This window comes from Dermacentor silvarum, chromosome 5 (genome assembly GCF_013339745.2).
Source record: "Dermacentor silvarum isolate Dsil-2018 chromosome 5, BIME_Dsil_1.4, whole genome shotgun sequence".
Taxonomy (NCBI): domain Eukaryota; kingdom Metazoa; phylum Arthropoda; class Arachnida; order Ixodida; family Ixodidae; genus Dermacentor; species Dermacentor silvarum.
This window is the reverse complement of record NC_051158.1, coordinates 81,568,602-81,593,686: the sequence shown is the minus strand read 5'-3', so window position 1 is coordinate 81,593,686 and position 25,085 is coordinate 81,568,602. Positions and strand designations below refer to the sequence as shown.

The following is a 25,085-nucleotide window of genomic DNA, read 5'->3' as shown; positions in this document are numbered from 1 at the left end:
AAAGCGGTGAATGGGCGGCATTACAAAAAAAAGCAATTCGCTTTTACATACATGGCGTAGAAAATATCCAACTCATCCCAAACAATACCATAACATATGAAAACTTATTTCCAAGCATTCCCCCATTCCCGGACATTATTTCCTGCACTTTAATAGCACAAATACACGGGCAACTTCGCGTTTCCAAAACTTGGCCTCAGGCAAAGCGATGGTACGCTATGTACGCAGATGGTCGCAACAAAGGCTCCCAGCCGGACCATGCTAGATGCTCGCAGAATGCCTTCTACTCGCACTCAAGACAAATGCGTGGGTGCAAAGCCTGTTTTCAGTCCTTTAGAAGACGGAATTTTCTAATTACAAGTTTCTGATATGTTCCTCGGCTTTATCTTTTGCCCGTTCTGCTGGCTCAAGTAACACACTCCCATGTTGCCACTCTTGGCAATCGTTCATTGCGTTTTTGACAAGAGTGAGTACCAAAAGAAGGTATATGCTGTTGCGGGGCCACAAAAAACGTCACAAACTTGTCCCACTAAGATTCATTACACGCCAAACTAACTTTGTCGCCACGGTCAAGCTGCTTATCGCTAACTGCGTCACAGCGCCCTGTGCGGCCAGCGTGCCTCAAAAGTAGCGAAATAAGTTACAATAATCCCCTAGGAAGCGTCAGAAACTTGTCTCGGCACGATTCATCAACTCAAATTAACAGCGCCAGGACGGCCAAGCTATTTTTCGCTAACTGCGTCATAAGTCTCAGTCCCGTGACGTAAGCCTAATTGTGTCGAAGACTGAAACAAAATGTCTCACCTTGCCGTCGTCCAATAGTGCAGTGGTGCCATGTCCAAGTGCAGAAGGAACGCAAGAATACGCCAGAAGCTCAAGAAACCAGGCTACATAAAAAAAAAAAAAATCCACGCCATCTCCACGAAGTGAATGCTGATGAGTGGGGCGAAGCTCCAACGCTTATCGGTAAAACCGTGAAACATTCGCCCACACATCATATAAAGACGTGACACATTGTTATAGGGTGAATGTATATACACTTATATACACAAGGTGGTGCGCGTCGGTGCCACCAACCTCAGGTAGCGACCGGTTTTGGCACTTGACCGCTGCTTCCTGTGCCCGCTCCGATTCGAGGTTTGCTTGTCGCCGCTTGCGTGCTGCTTCGGCTGCACGAGCCCTCGCCACTGTCGCAGCTACTGCATCGATGGTGGCTTTTGCTTCCTCCCGGCGCTGGCGTCTCGGCGAGCCCGCCACGCCGCTGAATTTGCCTCTGGGGTGTTCATGATGAGTAGAGCTGCATGGAGATGTTCGCTAACTAGCGCGCGCGCCGAGTGTGCAGTGGAGCTGGGGAGTGCAGGCGTGTGCCGCGCCGATGGATGGATGGATGAGGCTGAACCCTTCAAACCGGGCGGTGGCATACGCCACCTAGCCATGACTATTAACATATTTTGTACTTTGTAGTGGGTGAAATTTCACCCCTGCCTTGATTTTATCCACCATTCAGATAACCTCTGTTTGGTTATTTCTACCCGCTTAAAGTCTATTTTGCCTTCACTGTCCCTAAACCCCAATGCTTTGAAAAAATCAGCCCCGTTGCCTTGCACTGTAGGGTTAAGCCCTTTACAGAAAAGTATGAGGTGTTCAGCCGTTTCCTCTTCTTCTCCACACGCACAGCACAACGTGTCTATACCTTGGTACTTGACTCGGTACATCTTAGTCCGCAATACTCCCGTCCTGGCTTCAAACAACAAAGAGCTTCCCCTAGAATTATCGTAGATATTTTCTTTTGCAATTTCTTGCTTGAAAGTTCGGTATGTTCCCAGTGCTGATTTCGTCTGCATCCCTGTTTTCCACAGCCCCCTCTCTGTTTCCTTAACATTTTTCTTAACCGCTGTTTCCTGGTTTGCACCAGGATGGCCACCGCACAGGCGGTGCGCCGTCTAGCGGGCGCCCTTTGAATTATAGCACAGCTGCGCCTCTAGCGGGAGCAATGAGAACTAGTGTACACGGCGCAAGGGACCGAGCCCCGTCTAGAGGAGCTTCGCCCCTAAAAAAGGGGAGGCAGACTGGTCGCTGAACAGGCGAGCGCTCGCGCGTGCGCAGCCGTCTTCACTCGTTTTGGTGGCGTCTGGCTCATGACACATGCATCATTGGCCTGTCGCTAGGTAAAGCAAGAAAAATAAGTCGCGAAGTATAAGTTCATTTATATGCAAAACTTTACTTTTCACGGCAAAGAATTGAAAAAATAAAACCTAATTTCACTTTTTTTTTTGTATGCTTGCGGAAGCTATCGGATGGCATCAATACTAGCGTGACGCGTTTGAGAGAATCGTAAGTAGGTAACGTAAAGTTGTTACTGGTGCTTTGGCGCTGATGTTGGATTGCGTCGAGGTACTAGTTGAAGGTCTTGCTTCCATCGCTTATCAAGAGAGAGAGATTATAGTTGGAAAGGGTGAAAGATTGGGTTAAAGTGCAGCGCGATAACTGTCTCTCAATAGAAGACACCTCAACCGCGCTGCACAGGGGGATGGGGAGTGAAAGGAAAGAGAAGGGAAAGAGGTCGCAGGCGCAGGAGCGGAAGCCGCAGCAGCATCATCTAAGGCGCAGGCACGTGGGGTTTACGTCGCACACTGTCGGAAACGAGAACAGGTCGTAAGGAAAAAAAAAAAGTAACAACAACACCAACAACAATAAAAACAATAACAACAACAAACAAACAGAGAGACACCCGCCAGACCCCAACGCCAACACAGCACCCGGGCGGCCCCGAAAGAGCCGCCGGGAGCCCACACGGGAGGCCTACAGGCGGTCGACCAAACCCACGTCGTCGGCAAAGTTCAGCAGTGCGTGGAAGAGTTTGCCGTGGCTCGATGTGTAGCCCGAGGGGTGCAAGACGTCCTCCACCGTCACTGTGACCGCCGACGAACGCAAGAGAAGAGAGTGGAGCCCGCGCCAACCCACTTTATATTCCTAGCGCGCGCATTAGAGGGAGAGGGGGTGGAGAGAGGGCGCGCTATCACGCCAGCACCTGCTGTTGCTACGGTGCTTGCAGCGCCGGAGCGCGACTCAACTACGACGCTTCGCGCGCTGCACATGTGCTGCAAGCGTGATGCGGGAGAGGAGTGGGGGAGAGGACACACCTGTGCTCGAGCTGTTGCGGACGGACGGCGCACGCTACATGTGAGTTAAAGAAATGCTCTGCATTTAAAAGTTCGCAATGGTGTTCTGCTTTTTGCCTGAAAGCGATTGCTGCCGCTTTATCTTCTAGAGCTCGAATGAGCCGGAAAGCATCGTCTTCGCCTTCTTCGAAACTGAAGAAAAGCCGGGCGTGATTCAGTCCGTCCATTACCTGTGCCAACGAAGGTCATACCGGTGTTTCACCAACATCATCATCATCTTCATCATTCGTGTCATCGTCCACGGATGGGTTTTCGTCTTCGCCGAGGACTTGGGCGATGATTTCATCATCAGTCACGGCACCGCAGACCGCAGCACAGCTGTCGACATTCACGTAGTCGCTGAAGTCCACATCGCCGAGCACCTCCCATACATGAACCGGAGCACGGATGTCCTCTTTCAATTTCATTTGCGTCTGCGTTAAGGGCTCCGAAACCACAGTGCCGGAAACAATTTGCAATTGTTTCTGTGGTTACCTGATTCCAGGCACGCACAAGCATGTGCAGGGCTGTGCGCAGAGTGACGGTGTAGCTCTTCTCATTATCGGAGCACAGGAGCAACTTCTCGAGAACGTGGCGTCTATAAAAGCTTTTCAAAACTTTTATAACGCCCTGATCCATAAGCTGAAGAGCGGCAGTGGTGTTAGCCGGAAGAAAAACCAGCTCAATGGCTCTCAACTCGACTTCCACCTTGTGCGCCGAGCAGTTGTCGACGAGGAGGAGAATCTGCCTCTTGCCGAGCTCAAATTTTCGGTCGAGTTTCCTCAGCCACTGCTTGAAAAGCTCGCCCGTCATCCAGGCCTTCTTATTTGCTGCATAGTCGGCCGGCGGCGTGCGGATGTTCTTAAAACATCGAGGCTTTTGCGACTTCCCTATCACAAATAGGGGGAGCTTCTCGGTTCGTCATGTTGGCCCCGAGCAACACCGTCACTCGCTCTTTGCAACGTTTGCCGCCTGCGCACACGTCCCCCTTGTAGGGGATCGTTTTGTCCGGCAAGAGTTTAAAAAACAAGGCGGTCTCGTCGGCATTAAAAATATCGGATGGTGCGTACCTGTTCAGGTGGTCTAGTAGCGCACCATTCCGCCACACGGTGCAGGTTTCCAGTGCACAGTATGGAGTTTTTTCTACCAGCATGCAGACTTCATGCACACATGGCATAATCCGATGGGTTTCGTCTGGTTTGTTAACTCCTAGCATTCCTACATTATATTCATCTGTGCTGAGCAGTGGCTTCTTGGCCGAGACTTCTGTCCATTGCCCTTTCGTTTGGCAAGTACAAATTTGATTTGCTGTGTGGGCTGTTATCAGGGGCTGTCCTTCCACAGCAGTTACAAAAATCATTCCCTGCATGAGCACACAATCATACAGCACACAGCAGCAAAGAAAATGCAGAGAACTGAGCTGCGTAATCATTCAATGCTTCTGCTCACTCGCGATGAGTCGTGATTATCAGTTCCAGGGAGCTTTTGATCCTGCTGCCAGCAAACGTCCCCTCTTTTTTAACCGTTTTGTATTTTCTAGTTTCTTAGGGAAACCGCAGCTATCCTCACATTGTACCACAAGCAATTTTCTTGCACTTCACTAGATGCACAGGGGCATTGAAATTGTCCCTGAATATTAATTATGCAGCACTGGTCCAGATAATCATCGCACAGCCGAGTCAGCAAGCAGCGTGCTTCCCTTATACCCTATGTCGGGTCTGTTCAATAGGGGGTGCTGGCCACAATGCAGTAATAGTCTGGTAAACAAAGAACTGATTATATAAACAGTTAAAACTGGTCGAAGAAACCTGTACAATAAAGCGTAGTTCAGTCCTCTCTCGTTGGGGGCTGACAGACGACGGCTCCGGCTGGTTGCCTCTCCCTGTCCCTCACTCCGCAATTCCCCTTTTTTGAGATGCAGGCGGCGCCCTTGAATCTTCTGAAAATAGACGATGGTTCCCAAATGCTCGCCTCCATGAAACGGATTCGCGGTGTCCACCCATTCTGGTCGGTTCCTGTTTTAGGTGCTATTATGACACCGAATTCTCGGTTCTGGTAGCTTGCTGCCCAGCGTTACATCAATGGTAGTGGTCTGAGCTAGACTAGTCTCTTGCGCGAAGAGACCGCTGCGGCTCCATACTGTGTTATTCCAAGTTCAAGTCTAATAATTACATTACAGGTGTCCATACAGTGAAAAAAAAAAAGTATTTCACCAACATACAGTACCGACAGATTTTTTGGGCTCCAAAGGTTCGGACTTGATGGATATTCCGGACTTCATAAGTGCACTGTCAGGGTTCCCATAGAGCTAATGCATTTTCGCGATTGATTTTTGGGACTAATTTAGGGCCCAAAGTTCTATTTTCTGGACTAAATCGCTCATTCCAAGCCACGCTACCCGATCATGGAGGCTGCCATGTTCAATTTTCCACTAGCTTGGCCAGGCTTGACTTTCGATGGCCCGCTCTGTAGCCTCCAAGATTGGGAGGCCATGCTTTCAATGCATGGTTTTCACGTGACGTCACACCGTCTGCTAATATTCATCCGGCATGCATGTTGGATCATTGCAACCAGTGTGCACCACTGTTGGAACACCGTATCTGCTGTCTTTCGGTGTTGAATTTGCAATTTGCAAGCTATCGCGTAATAAATGACGCCGCTGGCCAGCCAGAAGGAATTCTGTCCGTCATTTTTTGCCGGGCTTGTTGGTCTGACGCGTGCTCGCTACGAAGCAAAAGTCAACATGTTCAATGGCATTGATCTGTGCACGTTGTGCACCGGGCCCAACATGATGACGGACGTCAACCTGCTACCAATTCCGACGCATGCTGACATTGTAAAATATTTGGTGCTGTCGAACCACGTATCGCTTACTGAAGGGAAAGCGTACAGGTCCCTTGAAGCTCACAACTCTGCTTCAACATGACAAGTATACCACAGTTCTATGTCATGTGTTTGTTACTGCATCTGCCACCCTACCCGTCAGAAATAAATATAGGTTATGAAATCCTGAGGGCGGATACCAATCAAATATTTTGCTGTATTGTGACCAAGTCATTACGTAGCTCTAGGGAACATGGCCGCTCAATTTTAATCTCAATACGGTCAATAATCATGGCAGTCTTAACGCCTAACGAGTCTACAGAAGCTTGTGGCATGGTCTTTTAAATACAATTCCTGAACAGCCAAAAATCTGAGACTTCTGACTCTAAAAGGCAGCATTTAACCACTTTTCTAAAATTTGGCTTGATGCAGCGAACCTGTAACCGAGGTCTTGCAGCGAAAAATTCAACTTTAGTTCTATTAGGAACACAACTCCTGCAATTTGCTGAGGCCATTTTGCTGTTTGTGCTTCACAACAGACTCAACAATCTGAAGAACGGCAAAGAGCCTAGTAAAACTATACAAGCCAGTGCAGAAGACAACTTTGCCAGGGTCATCTGAGTGAAGCCTCTGTCACGTTAAGTTTCTTTTTTTTTTTTTTTTTTTTTTGTTCCTTGACCCCCTGCAGCTCGAATGCAAGCCTCCTCCTGTCCTCCTCCTAAGTGCTAACGTAAGCCATGGCGACTTCAGTTTGCACAGCAGCTTCTGTAAAAACAAAACCAATTTGGGGGCATGAAAATACAGCTAACATTTTTGTGTCACAGTGCATTTTGATGCCTTGTATAGTCCTCATCTGCATGGGCCAAAACTGTTGGCCTGCAGTATTCTGAAATAAATAAAAGAAGTGCTGCTATTTACTGGATTGAAGAGTTAGTTTGTGAGGAAACATGTAACTGAAGTGGTCTCGCTGGAACATTCAGCAGGTGTCTCTTGCTTGAGTGGTCATTTGCATCGAACATTTCAGGCAAAGGGTGGTCAGCCTCTGCTGGCTAAGTGGTCACTGCTGGGGCCACCGCTTATTTCACCGGCTGATCCTTGGCGCGCTTGTACCAAGCTGTAGACTTAATGCCCAGTCCTGCACCATTGCTGTGCTCTAAGAGCCGGCTCGGCGCCCAGTTTGGGTTGGGGTCAATCATTAGACTCGCTGGCTTCCCTGCAAATGACAAAACATCGGCACACTTGCCGCAAGCGAGCTGCAGTCTCTCGGATATGGTAAAACCTGCTGCTCCGCTGTGTCTGAAATCGTAACTGTCTTGTTACAAGTTGCCATGAACAGCGTAAAATTACAGACAGCACTCACAATCACGATCTAGCCCAATACAGATAATTTTTCTATTGCAGTCTAGTATGATGGCTGCGACACATGGTACAAACAATTCACGTCGAGCTGGTTAAACTCGGTATGATGGTACAGACAATAAATAACCTCCTAGCGCAATCGCGATGCGTGGATCACAATCGACGGTGTTTGTGCAGCAGCAGCCAATCTGGAACGGGCTCGAATGCGACCCGAAGCGCTCCCGTGTGAGGGTTAAATCACCAACGACTGTAAACACAGCGACGAGTGCGTTTGCAGGCGATTGTAAGCGCTGTCTAACTTTTTTTAGTATTGACTTAATCCTGTGTTGGCTTACCTGAAATGAAATGGCGACTGCACACACGGACCTTTCTGCTGGTGAGTGCGTAACAATCGCGTGATAATGGTGCACACTCGCTCCTAAAATATGAGGGTGCTCGTGCATTCTCGCAGTCTAAATCTTGTACCCCCGATCGAGGTACTCTGTTCAAAGTTTGTTGACTACGTTCGAAGCTAAGCCGTGTGGTCCTAGTGCCTCAAGCTTGTGTGTACACAAAAAATTGGGTATGGCATCCTCTAGCACTCCGAGTTTATACCCCATTTTGTCACCTTTTCTCGGATGTATTGTATTATTCCCGATCAGGCTGTAGCCTTTACCATACATTCGTCAATGGAGAGATTGCACTGTGGTCACTGCCACCATCACCGTGCATTGTTGCTTTTCTGCACCTGACGTATGAATGGGGACATTCGGGGCACCCTTATGCTTGACTGTCGTGCTTCGGGGCATGTTGACGTTCAGCGGAGTTTGGTCAGCATTCCTGATTCGTAGCAAGAGGAAGCCCTTTTCCTCACAGATCCTCGTGACGAAGCAGTGAAAGTTTATCACTTCATAGGCAAACTGTAGCCACTGGCACGACGACGTCTGCCATCTCAGTGATAGTTAATTCTGTCGCATGAAGCACGTTGTCCATCCAGAGCTTGCGCAGAAGTTTTTCACCAAGATTCCCTGCTTCCTCACAATTGTGAGTGCCTGATTTCTTATCATTTCCAGTGGTACAGCACATCCTTCCTTGAGGAGTTCCCTTATGTATTGAGGGACCTCCTTAACTTATGGAAACCTGGCAGTCTTCTCTTCTTTGAAAGCCTGGCATGCCTTGTTTGTTCTGCTTGTTTGTCGTGCTGACCTCTCCAGTACAGGACACAAATCTCGTCAATGCTGAAGTGACCACCAGCAGTACGTTTGCCATGCCCGAAGGGCGTAGGTACTCGGCAGCTTTCAACTTGAAGGCAGCTGTGTAACTTGCATACTGCCCCATGGCGAAACGACACGAAGGCTGACAAAACATGGACAAAGTGCAGGTCGCACTGGCTGCCTTGCAAAATGGCAAACATGGGGCGTCGTCAGTGCCGTTGCTGGCATGCAGGTGCCCTCAGTGCTGTGAGCCGACATGTAAAAAGAATGCTTACATGTAAGAAATCACTAGGAAGTATACTTTTACTCAGTGAACTTTTTTTTAACCCAAAACACAAATCCTGAACGCATGTTCAGGTTTAACACCAACACCTGTCTCACATCTGTCTTCCAGCAGGCGAGTTATGGATGCTGCGGTGTGTACTGGGCTACGGTTGTGTTGGAAGAAAAATAAGCCGTCCTTAAATGGGCCATCCAGGGCGTATGGTATAAGGACTGTGTCCAGCAGGTCTATGTATGCTGCGTCAGTTAAGCGGCTGTTCAGGCGTACAAGGGGGCCCAAGCTGTCTTTGGAAATGGAACCCCACACGTTGACGCTACATTGGCCACTGCTTGCAACACGATGCAGATTGGGCACGTTGAACCTGGGCGAAGGAAGTGGGAAGAACACAGACATTATTTTACGTCACTGCGATAACCACGATGGTAGCGGGCCCTGGTCTTGACTGTTGGCAGAATGCACTGCTTTTGGTAACCATTTCTACGAGCTGCTTGTGTCCAACGCACATAACAAGGCACTGGTTAAATGTTTTTCGGCGTGTGCTCTCTCCTCGCGGTAGTGGAGTGCACGGAATATAAATCATTGTTTTTGATGAAAACGCATGCCTAGCCACCACATACATTTGCCCATTCTATCATCTCTACAGGAATGCAAAGAAAGCTAAATGTTGTTGGTTATTTTATAGAAGCTGTGTAAAGCCCGCTTAGTGAAGCAGTCCATCTACCGTGTGCTTTGTCCTCCACGTTTGCTGCTGCTGGTCCCATTTTGATGTAAACGTGCCCTCATTAGTAAAAATGACATTCTGCCACTCTTTCACCGTCCAGAGGCCGTATTCTGTAAAGCTTTCGTTTTTGAAGAATTGGGGTGGATCGACCGTTGACGTAATGCAAATGAATGGAAGGACGGAGGCCAATCAGGGGGGCGCGCAGGTTTTTTTTTTTGTGGAAGTGAACGTTACAAAATTACGAACGCTTCTTGGTAAATAAAAAATGATTAGTTCATGGTATTCATGAGGTTTATATTTTTCATTATGAAATGTGTGTGCGTTGTACTGGCGGTGAGTGACTGGGCGAATTTTGTTTACTTCGGTTGACCCATTTATGCAGCTAGGTGGGACGTTGTACGCTAACTTGGCCTTCCGCTGCTCCCAGAAGTTCCTCGCACAGGCGGAGCACTCTCTCTTTTGAGAGTCTGAATTATTGCCTGAATTCCTCGTCAGTCATCTCAAAGGCGTCTTGTCAATGTCTATTTCGTCGCTGTGACTCGCTAAAAGCACGAGAACAGGTACCGCACACATCGCCATTTTGCTCTTAGTGCCGCGATCTCGCCCGTGCACATGGCACATCGTGCTTCGAATCAGACCAAAGCAGCGCACGCGGTTTCACTTCGTAGCAGACGTCAAATTTGGTTTCCACGTGATTGCCATGTGCGTGACATCATCAAAAAATGTGTTCGCGCCCTGAGAAGTCACCCAGGCGGCGACCAATCGCAGAACGCTAATCAAATTCTTCTAAAATGGAAGCGTTACAGAATATGGCCCCAGGACCAATGCTCCTGGACAGCAGCCTTTTGATCCTGTTTTTTGACAAGACGAAAGGCTTCGTCACCGCCACACAGCTACGAAGGCCATTCATGTGAAGGCGCTCGCGTACTACTTGTGTGCTGGCTGCGAGCCCAAGGTCGTTCCGTATTTTTCACCATCATCTTCGGGTTTCGTCTCGCTCATCCTCAGAGTCTGTCGTCATCTTCAGTCGGTGTCTTCGGGGCAGATTTGTCAAGCGAGCTTCCGTGCTGAAAGCCTGCACGGTACTGTTCATTGACGAGCAGGGGCGTCTGGTCATATCGACAATATTTTGCTGTGGTAAACCTGCTGCAGACAGTCGCAATCTGCATACTTTCCGAGATGGGTATTCCTGGCATTGCCGCTCGTGACTGAAACGGAGGCATGTCTTGTATTCACCATATATAACTATCTGTGGCTCAGCTTCTGCTGACGTCAGTACGACCAACAATGCCGGGAGTTATCAAAATAAAGAAGGCCCTTTCTCGTCGGCCACTCCACAGGTGCTCGCACGGAATAAACTTTCTATTCTTTTGTGCAGATGTTTATCATGTCTAATAACACACGTAAGGCACAATCTCGTAGCTGTATCCTGTCTCCTACTTAAACAGCTTGCAGGCCGCATCGCCAAAGCGCTTGTAACGAGTGTCGTCTGCTCGTACAGGTGCGAAGCAGTTTTTGCTGAAGTGTAGAAGTTATCCATGTAAACATGTACCTTTGATCAAGTAGTACCTGTGCAAAGGCTAAGCCATGTGGTCCTGGTGTATCCAGTTCTTGAATCTGCCAGCACCCAGAGTTTATATCCAAATTTCGTCACCTTGTCTCGGATGTATTGCCATATTCCTGATCGGACTTTAGATTTTACCGTGCATTCATCAATAGGGAGGTTGCGCTGTGGTTGGAACAAATGTACGCATTCTTGATTTATGTGGTTCAGAAGCCAGGATACATACCCTCGAAGTAATTGCCAACAGATACCGCAGCTGCAAACTCTTCCGGATCCCCTACACTTGAGAACGACAGCAGCGTGAGGAAATGGTCCCTCAGTGTAATATTTCGTGGGAGAAGGCCACTGAATATTTCCATGGTTTGCCAATCGCGGCACTTTGACGACTCCCATGTAGATGGCGATTCCAATAAATCTCAGCATCTCCAGTGGAGTGACTTCCTCTCGGGAGCCGTCATGTCGAGAGTATGTCTGTCAATCCAAAATGCGCATACGGGCGTATTTATTTGTGTTCTTGCACAGTCTCTATCACCTTGGTAGTAAAAAACAAAAGAAAAAAAAATTCTGCAGTCTTGAGAATCGACGCATGTCGCTCTGCAGCACTGCTTCGGCGCAGTGTATTTGGCAATATACCCTGGTCGTACGTTGCTGGGACCCTAAACGCAAAAATGAAACTGCAGTCAAATATGAAGCACATTTTTGTATAAATGCATGAAGTCATAAACTAGAATCGCCTGTGAGCATCTGTTGACGTCCAAGGCACCTGAGCTGAAGTATCTTCATTGGAACTAGTAAAATCTGATGATCCCACATCGTTACTTGAGCCATCACTACTGCTTGGGTCATAAACTTCGCTACGTAAACTTTGCTACAGTGTACTTTGCTACGCCTCCTTGTGTCGTGGGCTTTTCTAAAGCATAATCTAATTTAAGCAATAAATGTTATCAGGTGTAAAAAAAAACTAGATCTGGTCACCAGCACAGAAGGAGTTAAGCATTGCATTTGGGCATTTACGCGAGTCCTTTATTTGCTTTTTGGACATTGCTTGACACAGATTGATTTTTGTCTTAAATAGAGGGTCTCAGCTCATGCTGTACACCAAGACTGCAGGAGGATGTTAATTGACCTCCCAGTAAACGATGTGTGTATCTACGTTTAGCTGTTAGTATGAGGTGAGACAGTGCAGCAAAGTAAACCCTGAGGAACTTCCTTAGCTTTGCTGTATTCTGTGAATGAATATTTTGAAGGGTGCGTCTGCTTACCAGTATGCCTGAATTTAGGGCGTTGCACTCTTGGTGTTTGTTTTGTGTGCACACTTGGTGAGCTGCACCTAGCTTTAGAGTTCCTATAACACCGAACAGTGATTTTACATGTCTGTGTCACTTAATGTACTAGATTGGGGCTGCAGCTTTGAGGCTAGCTTCAGCCTGGGGCATACCTGTAGCATAATGCTGCTAGTGTAGTCCCAACACTACGAATAGAGGCGACATTTGCACTTTCTGTAATGCCATTTTAGATACAGAACTCACCTGTTTCATCGAGCGAAGTTCAGTAATATGCAATTGTGGCAATGCTGGATTGCAGAAGTCTATTTTTCAGTGAAAGGAATGACGGGCCCTTTTGCCGTGTTTGCAATGGCCTTCGCAACAAAAGGATGGCACGCTGTGTCGTTTCACCTTCCTGGCATCAGATGGCACCACCGTTTATTTGACTGAGCAAAATCTGCATTTGTAATTCACTTCTGCAGGCAGTGCATGCTTTTGATTCATTTTGTGCCAAAGAGGCAGCCACTGCATGCAACTAAGCACAGTATTGAACAAATTTCACTGCAGAAGACGCTGCTCAAAGAACCAAATGAACCAGCTTTGTTATAAGAGCCATTTATACTGGTCTTTTGCATTGGTGTAACATTTCCCTAGGCCTCTGCTGTGGTGGCTTTGTGGATATTGATCCCCTGCCATGTCAGCTGTGCTCCGATAGGGGCCCGCACAAATGCTGGTGTGCTATAATTTGTGCTCGCATCATAGAAACCTCTTAATATTCTACATTAATTCCCCCTCTCCTGCTACTCTTTCTCAACCTGCGAGTAGCTTTTAGATGTAAAAAAAAAAATACCATAATTGGCACTGTGGTGTTTGAGCTGCACAGCGCGATAGCTGGAGAATTCCGTTAGTGTACTTCATAGCCGAAAACGTGATTACAGTTGTACTTCTTTGCGTCCAATTTTTGTTATGGGTATGCCTCGGGCTGTCATCGCAGCTTGCCGAGCGTCATTGCAGCTCTGATCTATTTGTCTCGAGTTGTCTTTTGTTTTTTGTCCGACCGTGTTTTTGCGTGTGTGTGCCAGTCACTTGTGATATACTGCCTGTGGCAGTTGTTTGAACCTTCACCGAATGAAGGTCAACAAGGTACCTGAGAAATACTCACTTATTTTCCTCACTTCAGGGATGTGCCATTTGTGCCACCTGTACATTTTTTCTTCGCTGTACTGTGATATTTTTGCGCACTGATGCACATGTGCATTGGTGTCTTCTTTCAGTTTTTTTACTATGTCTTTCTGATAGTTGCCAAATATACCTACTGAGAAAAATGTCCCGAGGCACATGTTAATGATGCAGTGACTCGTGGGCTAAAGGTTTACTCGATTTATGTTGCCTTGGTCATCTGTACATTCTCTGGATATTGAGTCCGCGTTCGTGCTTATTAAAGCATTAAATACTACTGCCAGCAATGTTAATTGTTTTTTTACCAGTAGAGCAGAGCATGTTTCATGACAACTGGCAGTTTGTTTGTTGCAACATTTGCGGACTAGATCTGGTTGTGCATGACTGCATATTGGCAACTTCTGGCAGCTTACAAAAGCTGGGATTGGAAATTAAACTAAGTACATTATCCCTTGCTTACATTCAGATAGCTTTGTTACTGTTGGCACTAGCCTCATAAAAAAAAGTTACAGTAAAATAGCTAGCCCAGTGTTATGCAGGTGCTCTGAGGCAAAAAAAAAAAAAAAATTTCTCATGTTTCTCTATGCCGGTGATATATTTGTTGCGCATACTTTTTTTTTTTTTACCTTTTCTATTGTACTGCTATCCTGAATTTCTGGATGCAATGTTTGTCTCTTGGACCATTGCGTATTTTGTTTTAGTTTCAATAAAGACCTGTCTTTGATGAATCAGTGGCAGCTTGTCACTTTTTACTCTTGAGGGGATGGCTTGGAGCATGCCGTGCTGTTACTCTACAATAAACGGGATTTGTCCTGAAAAAGGGCTTGAGGGTTTGCAATACCATTCTGAACCAATGCTTAGAGCTAAAATAGATGGAGAAGCATTCTTTCTTCCCCCTCTTTAGAACATTCATGTCCTCATTCAGCTACTCGGCTGAATATGAAGCATGTTGCCAACATGCTGTTATCATGTTGTGCCTTAAATGATTGTGATTGTTAGTGGCAGAGCCATTGCCCTGGTGAAACGAGTTTATAAGTGGTGTAAAGGACACTGCAGACTGATGAAATTGCTGTACCACAGGCACTCCATCAGGTGCAGGTAGCGAACTAGCAAACTTGAGGCAAACTCATGACAATGCCTTCACCCGCTTAGTTCTGTGGCATTCGCTGTTGGGTGACTCTAGGGCGTAGTACATTAGCCCTCTCCAGTTGTGGCTGTTGATCACTGTCATGTGATAAACATGAAAAAAAGTAAGATTTTAACGTATATGACATTGTTGCACGCAACTTGAGAATGTCACCAGTCAAACTTGAGCAGGGGACAGTAATAAGCTTCAACTGAAGTCTTTTGCTACTTTAAAGGGCCCCTTGCCCAGCCAGTTTGGCCATTGCGAACAGATGAGCATGGTGTGCAAGTCGCACAGTGGCAATCGTGTCTGCAAAGTGTTAAGCGGCAGCACAGCGTGAAAACAAATGCAATTTTAAACAGAAGCCTGTCCGTCCTTCCTGTTAAGGGAGTCCCATTTGCAGCCAATGTCATAGTCACAAACACAATTTTCTCTACGTAAGCGTCGCTGCCTTCAACGTGACTGGTTGTTGCACGGGATCTGAGTAAATCGTCTTATGCAAAATGCACATTGCCGCTCATTTTGCCGAGCAAAAAGAGAAAGAAAAGGAAAAGGTGGGGCTTGCAATGTAAACGTGGCATTGTCCCTCCTGTATGGGAGAAGGCAGGGAAGAATATTCGCTTGCTGACATTATTCAGGGCAGAAGGATAGCGTGTCTACGTTGGCAATGAAGCTTGCCTGCCAGCAGCATGGCAATGCAACATTGATTTCTCCCATCTCCTTTAACAATGGACTAATTTGAAATATTCTTGCGTTAAAACGGTTCCTAGACGGTGCCCTACAACTTCCAGTGTAGAACAAAAATTTACAACGAGGTGACTCCGAATTTTTAAAGTTGCACGTAGTGGCGTGGGACAACTGATTCGTGGACAACTGCTTCACGAATCGTACCTGCCAGTTGCACTCTGGTTGTTCCAATAGGATTTTGCCCATTTCAAGATTACACTGAAGGCTTGCACACACTAGCTGTGCACAATAACGGCACGATGTAAACAGCACAGTAACAGCAGTTACTGTGCTGTTGGCTGCCGTTACTAACTGCAGCCATAGTTTGGCAACACTCATACTAGGTGATGGTTGGATTTCAATGGGTGCTTTCAAAAAGGGGCAAGTTTCGCACTTTGGGTCGTGTTAAAAAAAAGCCTCAGTTGGCCAGAGGTAACTGAGAGCCCTTCACCTGAACTTATCTCATGGTGGCATTTTCACTCGCATCCACTCACACACGTGGCTCTTTAATGCACACAAGTGAGTGTGTTCAGCCATTCTTTTTGCTAGTCATTCACGACGGCCAATTACTTCGTCACTCACACTTGTGGCATTCCATCACTAAAGCTTGTGTCTGCACTTGACAGTGTTCACTCCTCGGATTTTCGTTAATTGATCTAGAGCTTGGTGAACTGAAACATAAATATGTACAGCAAAGGTGCTTTATTATTGCTCACACTGGCTCCTCGCACAAATTACTTTACTGAGCTTTGTGTTTGGCATTGCATTGACGAAAACTTGACACTGCGGTAAACAATGAAAGCCAGAATGGGCTTACGCATCTTTGCCTGTACACCTGCCGTGATGGCTAACACATTTTGCTGCTGAGAGTGAGGTCATGGACCCAGTTGGCATCTGCGGTAGCCACATTTCAGTGGTGGCAGGATGCAATAGTGGTTGTGCACCTAAATCTCGTGGTGGATATTTGTGGCAGAAATAAGTTCTTCTGTATCTCAAACATTAATTCACATTTAAGTTGTTGCAAAAGCACTTGGAACAGAGTGAAATTTCCGTTCACTTAGTGGAGCGTGTACGCTGCACAATAGGCCTTGGTAAATGCACTGAATGCATTTCATCTGGGCAATATAAAGAAGCATGCAGGAAGACTTGCCAGTGCTGTGAATGCTGCACATTTAATGGGTCAACTCGAGCCTGTTTAGTACAGCTTCTCTACATAGGTAAAAAGCAACACGAACAAAGGGACTAGAAAGATTAGACAGGACCGAGTACCAATGAAGTGTTATTACTGAACCACAATTTCATACACTGAGATGGGGGGAAAGAATCACATCACACAGTCTAAAACAAACTTTGCCTGTGTCAAGGCCTTGCAGATGTAACAAACATTACAAAATGTTAGACTGGCCAGACATTCGATGTATATTGTATCAATTGTGCGTGTTGCCATGGGCTCTTCAAAACAAAGTGGCACCTACCCACCTAGCATTTGTTCAGGATGGTATGGCAAGACCTAAATAGGGGTGCGCACGAAATGCGGTAGGGGTAGCCTTGAGTGGTGGCGGAGGCATGAAATGTGTGTCACAGTTTGGAGCTGCACCAGTATGCTCCGGAACTTTATATTTAATTTCTCAAGGTAACAAACCTAGGTCTCATGCAAACCTAGTGCTTCCGGGACCGTATATGCAATGTAGCCTAATGTTACAAGCATTGCCGTGGCCGTTTTTGGGTGTTCGCTTTCTCACTCCCTGCACTTCGGAGACACTGTTAGCATAAATTAAAATGCGAACCTAAAAACTTATCTGTGAGCATCACCTCCTAGATGTGGTTTTCAGAGCTTGCAGTTTGGCATGGCTGTGTAGCCTGTTGCCTGTATTAACAAAGGTGCATGCAAATGTTGCTCTTTGTCTTCTCTTGAGTAGAGGGTGGCACTTGCGCTTGGCTGCAGTAGTCGCCACACATTTTGGCACTCCTCAGTGGCAATGAGTTGTTTGTCAGTGCTTTCATAGGGAGGCTGAAAACCGCTGTTCGCAAGATTGTGCTTCAGGAATTGTTAGGGAACGTTGTCGTGTTGAGATGGCTGCTTTTGCATTGCCCTGCATTTGGCAGGGTCAAGTTCGGACACCCTTGTGAATCTGGCCATAAATCATTGTGAATTCAAAACAAAGACAGGCTCTGGTTTGAGGTTCGCATTTCAATTTACGACGACAGTACAGCTGGCCACAACAGTTTTTGGCAGCGGGAAGCTGAAATCTTTTGCAGCCTGAGTTGCTGTCCTTGAAGTGGGAACTGCACTCGGCAGTTCGTTCAAGGCAAAATGCTTGTCAGTGAAGTGCTGCAGCAGAAGTGTAGCAGCACAAGCTTCTTTGCTTTCCTCATCTGCTCCAAATTTTGCGTTAATTTATGCCTAAAAAAATACTGAAATCTTTGTGCTGATTTTAGCATTTATGCAGGATTATTTATTACACAAAGGTTTGTGAACAGCCTTTGTGTGGTATTTGAAACTGGGGTGTGTAACAGCTCTTCGGGTAGCACTGGTGAAATCAAACAGCTCAAATCTATTGTTGGGATGACATGGCATGTTTGATGTTGCCTGCGCTGAAGTTTTTGTCCAGTTTTAGCAAGGGGGCAGGGGGTCATTTACATTGTGCTATTTTTACCCATGTCACACGAGCACAGAAAATGACATCAACTTGCTGATGCCTTAAGTTTCCATGTCATTTGCCTGACACCACAAAGACAAAGCTCTGTCATTCGCCTTAATGTCATTTGTTACTTAAATCATTCGCCAGAACTCGTTCGACTGAGAAATGCATACTCTCATCGCCATAGCTTGCGCATTGCAGTACAATTCAAGCATTTAAAACGGCCGCTATCAAGTAAAAAAAAAAAAAATCTTATACGTAACTTTTAACGTGGATGTTGTCGGGAGTTGTACTCGGCGAACTTCCACAAGTCTGCATTGCTGTGGCTTTGATACTGCAGGCGCCATTTTGATTTTGGGCTTCTAATTGGACATGCAGTGGGCCAAAGTTGCCATGGTTGGTTGCAACGCTTTTAAAGACAGCAATAAAATCAAGCTAACAGCATCATTGTATGCTTGTTTTTACATTTCACTATTTATGAAGAGGGGTTAAACTTGTGAACACATATCTATTTTTTAATTACGACCCTAAAATTTCTCACTTCGAAAGATGCTGTCAATATTGTAACAGATGTCTTTAAATTTGGACTTAGCTGAAAAATGTCATTTGCTGTGCCCATGTGGCATGGGTATTAGCCAGCTGCTTTAGAGACGTAAGAATTTGTAGTCTATTCAGTTTAACCATCATTATCTGTGAAGTGATATTGTCAACTGTGGCTCGTGTACCAGTGAAAACATTATCTGTAGTTTGTGTTACAGCCTGTAATTTGATATTACTTGCAGTTTTTGCCTTCCTTTTCTTTTTGCTTTTGAACATTGTTATCAGGTGGCGTTGCATGTTCCTAGATGTGGAAAGTTACTTTTCTGGTTGCTAACGCTAAATCCTTAATCTTCTAGGACATGTCAGTGTCTTGTGGGCATATTACGCAAGTTTGTATTGTCTGTATTGACCTGTCAATGATGCTGCTTATTGATGAATTTCTTTGCCGAAGCGCTCACATGACTGTTTGATTTGCAAATTACTTTGTACGCTATTTTGTGACCATCCATTGGTTCTGTTGTCATTGCGAGATCTGCTTCCCTACTTTGTGGGGAAGGACAAAAATAAAGCCTAAGGTACGAAGGAGTATGAAGTAGACTTTGTGAGTGCAGTTTTATACCTTTTGAGGAAGTCATTAACGTTCAATATTGACATGCTGTTCTGTAAGCTTCTCTGTAGGTTTTTGCAAGCGTCACAGACCCTCACTTGTAATCTCTCCGCTGTCATTGCCACAATGTGCGACCCTTGCCGTATATGCAGCTGTCGACATACCTGTGCAACCATTGCCGAAGCCTTCCACTCTGAAGATGACCGACATGCCATGCAAAATACCGTCCTATAGCCATCTTCACTGAAATGCAGCTTTTTGACCATCACCATGTGCATCTATAGAGACTGCTCTCAAATTCAACAGTGACCGGTTCAGGAGAACCACAGTGCGAGTGCGGAAAGTGTGTGCGCGTGTGCATTTGTGTCGTACGGACTCGCCTGGACTGCACAGGACTGCCAATGTGTTTAGCAAATCTTGTATGTGCGGCATGTAGCCACGTTGCTTTGGAATGCAAGTCATGAATTCAGTTCAAAGGACTTTCTTTTATGCTGTTTCTTACGCTGTTTCGCTTATTGCACTGTGTTTACAGAGTCGCTGTGAACCCGTTTGTTGAGCTGGTATAACAGAGCAATCTCAATCATTCGTCCACTAATGATTGCCAAACAGTTGATCAAATTTTTTATGGCTTTGTTATAACCTCGTACTTGATGCCTGGAACTCAGATAATTTTCAGCTATGATATCCAACCTAATTTGGTATAGTTAAGCAAGCGTGGGCTTCGAGTCTCAGTATTATTTCTTCAGTTCAAATAAAAAGTTCAAGAATGATGTCGTCAACCTGTATTTTCTAATGAATGAGGTTGCTCTCTAAATATGGCAAAACCACAGCCTGGGTTCAGCTCACAGTCAAGTGGTGCTTTTGACCGAAATCAAAAGGTCTTGTAGGCTAATGCAACATTTCTTGCATGACAGAAGAAGAAAAAAAAGCTTAGCCTTAATATTATCACTACATCTTGATTGCATCAGCTGAGCCAGGGTGGTGTTGCGATGGTACTTGCGACATTCCTTCCTTTTGACCGCTTCCATCCATGTACCGTTTTATGATCTGTCATGGTGCTAAGCTCAATTTCGATTGACTTTTCGTACTTTGCAACATGCAGTGGCGTGTTGAGATGCGTGAACAATGGCGTTTGTCGGTGCAGTTGGCGCAGATTCTGTTTGTCTGTTTTGCCGGAATGCTCTGATGGTGTATCGCTCACTGATTCACTTGAAGTGGATTTCATTACTTGCCTCCCAGAGGGGAGCTGTACATTTCCGAAACGCTGGTGCCCAAATAAACACCCTTGTGTGACTTGAGTTCTGCATGCAAAGCCAGTCGAAGTGTGCTTTCCTGTGACCTCACTACACAGGTGCATCACTATATTTTTTTTCTCCCTGTTTGGAGTATTTCATTCCATTTGTTCTTGCTTAAGTCAGCAATTTCTTTATTTTTTTTAAAACAAGACTGGGCAGTTCTTTTTGTTTGGCTTTGTTTTGTTTTATACAAGATGGCAATACTGGTTTCCAAAATCCTCTCTTGTAGGTAGCACTCGTTGGGCTTTGCAGTTTCCCTTAAACCATCAATTATTATGAAGACTTCCACTTAAATGGCTCTTAAAGGCAAACTACAGTGAAATATCTGCATGAAAACCATACTTTCAGGTAGTGTAGATGTTGAGCATATCACAAAAAAAAGAGGTTTTTGTACTGAAACAAAAAGGGAAGAAAAAAAATTGTTTGCAGGAAAGGGCGCAGAACCTGAAATGTTGAGAACCAGTTAGGGGCACTTGGGCATGACCTACGAGATCATGTGATGCCTGCCCACAGTGCACTGTAGGTTTCAGAAGCCTCGTTTAGCATCTGCATTGTATCCCTTAACCACCAAACCACCAGCTTTGCGGGTCACCCGTCAGGGTCCTGTAAAATAAAAATTTATTACCTGCTCGGGAGATAGTTTTGACTGTATATGCTACATATTTTATAGCCAATTTGGCCAAACAGATATTTTGTTGCAGCTAAACGCCTCTGAGGCAGTAACTTGAGCAATGTGTACTGCTTTGCTCATTCTTTTTATCAGTAGCTGATAAACTGGCTGTGGCATTCCTGCAAATGCAATACACTGAAGATACACTGCAGCAGGCATGCCACAGCCATAGATAATGTCGGTACATAGTCAAAATTGTGTGCAGCAGATGAATCTGGCCGTTAGGTGCAGATTGGAGAAGGTTTTTTGGACATTTTGAGGAAGACTTCTGCTAAAACACAGTACGAAAGAGATGGCACAAGTGCTTATAGGCTTAGTCTAGTTGCATAGGTAGTAGTCGTAAGTATTGAAGCTTTCAGATACCAAAGACTGCCAATTACATTGTACCTTTCAGGCAGGGAAGTAGAGCCAGAAATGAGATACTGGATACAAGAACGGCAGTAGTGCAGGCACTGCCCTTGTTTTCAAAAATCTGGTTGACCCTATTTTCTGCATAGCTTTCCAGTCTCTGCTTTTCATGTATTCAGCTTTACGCATTTTCAATGGTGGCCGTTGTACATTCCATTTGCCCAGTCTTGTTTTGTGCCTCGACTCCAGACAGCTTGCAGAGATATATTTGTCATGTTTATGTCTAATCGCAAGTTTTTTTTTATATTGCAAACCTGGAGATGCAAGGCCTTCAAAAAATTGTTGTATATTATTAGGCGCTAGCATGTCGTTTCTTGGTGCCCGTTGGTGCCATGACATTCGCAATAATTTTTTTTTTTTGACAATTCGCAGTTTACTTACGCTACACAAAGCAAAAAAGTATTTTACAGGCCTGCTAATGTAGCTCAATGTTGCTGCATTTGGTTTACTTTGAAACCATATGTAGCTTTTTGCGTGAAGTGTTGGAGGCCTGTAGTGAGCTTCTAATTTTAGCTGAAGCAGGACCTTAGAAGTCACTGCTCGGAGTCTTGCCTTAGTAAGACTCGACTCAAGTGCATGGACATTCACTTCAGAAGGTGTCAGTGCAGTGGCGTGTTTGCCTCTGGCTGATAGAACAGCACTGTGAGCTGGCTGGCAATACCTGACGAGAGCAGACGTAACTTCTGCAACTGATGAAAGGTCTGGTTACGTCTGCTACCGACAGATGCTGTATGGCAGTTGAACCTGGCCTGGTTGGTGCACAGCACCAAAAAAAAAAATGGGTGGTGAGACGACACAGACAAGGGAAAGACCAAAATGAACTTGACTAACTTGCTACTGACTTTCTACAGTAAAAAAAAAATTACAGCATAACCCATCTTGCGATGAGTGTATGTGCTAATGAGATTAGCATTGCAGAATGTAGCTACGTGCCGTTAAAAGCTGGGCTCCTCTCGTGCTGTCCACGGGACACACTGCGCTTTCTAGTGGTGCTGCCAGAAGATTTGCGCATGGTACTTGTGTGAATATACAGGGTGTCCCAGCTATCACGCAGCACGATTAAAAACAAAAAGAGGAACGGCGTTACGCGAAGCAAACCTAGTGCGTATTGTTTCCAGTACAGTGGAGTAACCGCAAGTAATTTTTCGTTGCTGAGATTTAATTAGCCAATTGTAATTATCTAACTCGAGAAGTACTGCCCTAATTATCAAAGTGTCAATGAGAAAATTGTAGAGCAACATGAAAAACTCCCGATACAGCTTTCTGTTACACAATAAGTGCCACATAAATGTGTTTTTCCGGGCGTGAAAGGAGCCCTGCGAATACACTCAGAATTGCCGCGCGACTGGTCACTCGAGGCACTTTGCGTGTATTCGCGGGCTTCTTTCAAGCTCGGAAAAACACTTTTATGTAGCCCGTACTGAGAAACAGAAAGCTGTATTGGTAGTTTTTCATCACAGCATTTTTAACAAAGTGTTTATTGCATCTTTAATGCTAAACACATTAAAGATGCAATAAACCCTTTGTGCACACATGCTACACATAGTGAACGTGCCACCAACCGCAAGAACACACAAGCAGCTGAAAAGATATTTTGGGCAGTGAGTGGCACAACTGAAAATGATCAAAACCCCGTAACTGAAAGCTTCAATTTACTGATGTTGAATTGATTGGGTCCCTGGTACAATTAGCACTCTGTCATTATGAAGGACGCTTTCTACTCTTAATCGAGTACAGTGTAGTGCGATAGAAGGGACAAAGTAAAGCGAGTTTGACATGACAAACACTTTGTCCCATCTATTGCGCTTCACCGTGCTCGTATATGCCTCACCAAGTGGCCCAAAATTCTACTTAAGTTGTACTCATATTGCTGTGACAACGTAAGAATATGTTACAAGCACTGCCCACAAAACTGCATTGTACCAGCTCTGTGTGCCTCCACACTACAAAACAGTTTCAAAAAGACACGAATATTGAGCTTGCACAATTATACAAATTCTCTCGAGCTGAACAGTGGTGTACTTGCCGCTGCATTCTTAGGTTGTAACCAGCTTAGCTTTTTTTCAAGTTAGTTGCAAGGTAGTGCCTGGCCTGTCTTGTGTTTGGTGATGCTACCCATTTTAGAAACTGTGTGCCAGGCTCTGGTGCCATATAAAGCCCAGCAGCCAGTATTCTGCATTGCTGGCATCTGCAGAAGCCACATGGTCATGCACCTAAGTCAAGTCTTGCTGCTGCAATATGCTGTGCACTTCTCAAAATTTGTCTCCTTGCTAGATAATGAACAATGTTTATTAGAAGTTCGTTATAGACTGTGCACATTATTGGGAGTCTGCAAAAGGCTGAATAGCTCCCTCATTTGATCTTGTCATTGTTTCACCAATGCCTTGTAGCTCATGTTGCCAAAATTGCTTTAAAGCAAATTATTATAATCAATGATGCGATGCTTGGATTGCTTCTGATTGCTTGGATTGCTTCTCTAGGTGGGCACTGCAGGTTGTTTGTCTTGATGACCCCCTGGATTTGTTTCTTCTGCAATAAATTAAAACAAATTGCCATCATCCATTCATGGGCAACATAGTTACAAGTGATGCCTCTGCAGAGTGCTTAATTATTTCTGGTTCAAGCCTGTCGGGAATGGATTTAGTTCAATTTCAGAGATCTTCAGTTGGGCTTGAAATCTCGAGATTTACTCGGGACTTAACGCAGTTTGATTGACCAATCACTGCAAGTTAGGCATGCCACAGGCTAGAGACAAATAACAGTTTGCAGTACCCACCTGCCATTGTCTTCTAGGGCTACTCATGTCTGGCATGCAAGTGTTTTGCCTAACCCATGTCATCTTCTTGCCTCCCTTTCTCAAAGCAGACTAGTTCTCCTGGTCGTAATTATGAAAAGCTGGCCAAGGTGAGTGTCTGTGTATCCTGTAGGATACAGTGTTTCCTGTAGAATTTTGCAGCGTTTGGGATGATGTGTTGGTGCACTTTTGGATGCATGGATCTGAACGAAGCCTCCAGGTTTTGCAACAAACAGCTGTTAAGGGTGCTTTACATTATTTTGAGGTTCTCTGTGCGTGCAAAACTAATATTGCTGATGGGCACCAATATGAAATTGTGTGTTTTAACTGCAAATCTCGCAAATGCACAAAGTCGAATCTTGCTCACTGCACTACAGCTCTGGTGTTGGATGCCCCACTCGTGGAGCTTTCTTAAAGAATTATTTTGCCACATAAACAAAAAAAAATTAGTAGCTTTAAATTCAAGTTCTGCATTCTCTTTCGTAATCACGCACAGTATACAGATCGTGAGACTGACAAAAGATAAGGTTGCGTAGGACGGGAAGCTATAATAAGTAATTAGCATGTGCTGCCATTCAAATTTTTGCCAAAATGTTTCATGTTTTAACTGCATATCGTATTGAAAGAATATTTTAACGCGATAGCGTTTAGGGCCTCGTGTCGCAGAAAATCCGGCGTGTGATCACGGGTGGCAGGGAAAATCATCTAACGACATTGACCGCGCAGGCC

At 45.4% G+C, this 25,085-nt stretch overlaps 1 protein-coding gene and 1 long non-coding RNA gene across 7 annotated transcripts in view; both read left to right on the top strand.

Moving 5' to 3' along the window:
• The window catches only part of LOC119453526 (E3 ubiquitin-protein ligase RBBP6), a 94,914-nt gene that overhangs the window by 34,108 nt on the left and 35,721 nt on the right, over positions 1–25,085 (top strand). For all 6 annotated transcript variants that reach the window (XM_049668222.1, XM_049668224.1, XM_049668223.1 and 3 more), the window contains one exon: positions 24,428–24,466. In XM_049668222.1, the coding sequence (XP_049524179.1) occupies positions 24,428–24,466 (39 nt within the window). The remainder of the gene's footprint in view (positions 1–24,427; positions 24,467–25,085) is intronic.
• LOC125945871 (uncharacterized) lies at positions 1,738–20,487 on the top strand. Its single transcript, XR_007467175.1, has 2 exons — positions 1,738–3,213; positions 5,367–20,487. It is a non-coding gene; the product is annotated as an uncharacterized LOC125945871 (long non-coding RNA).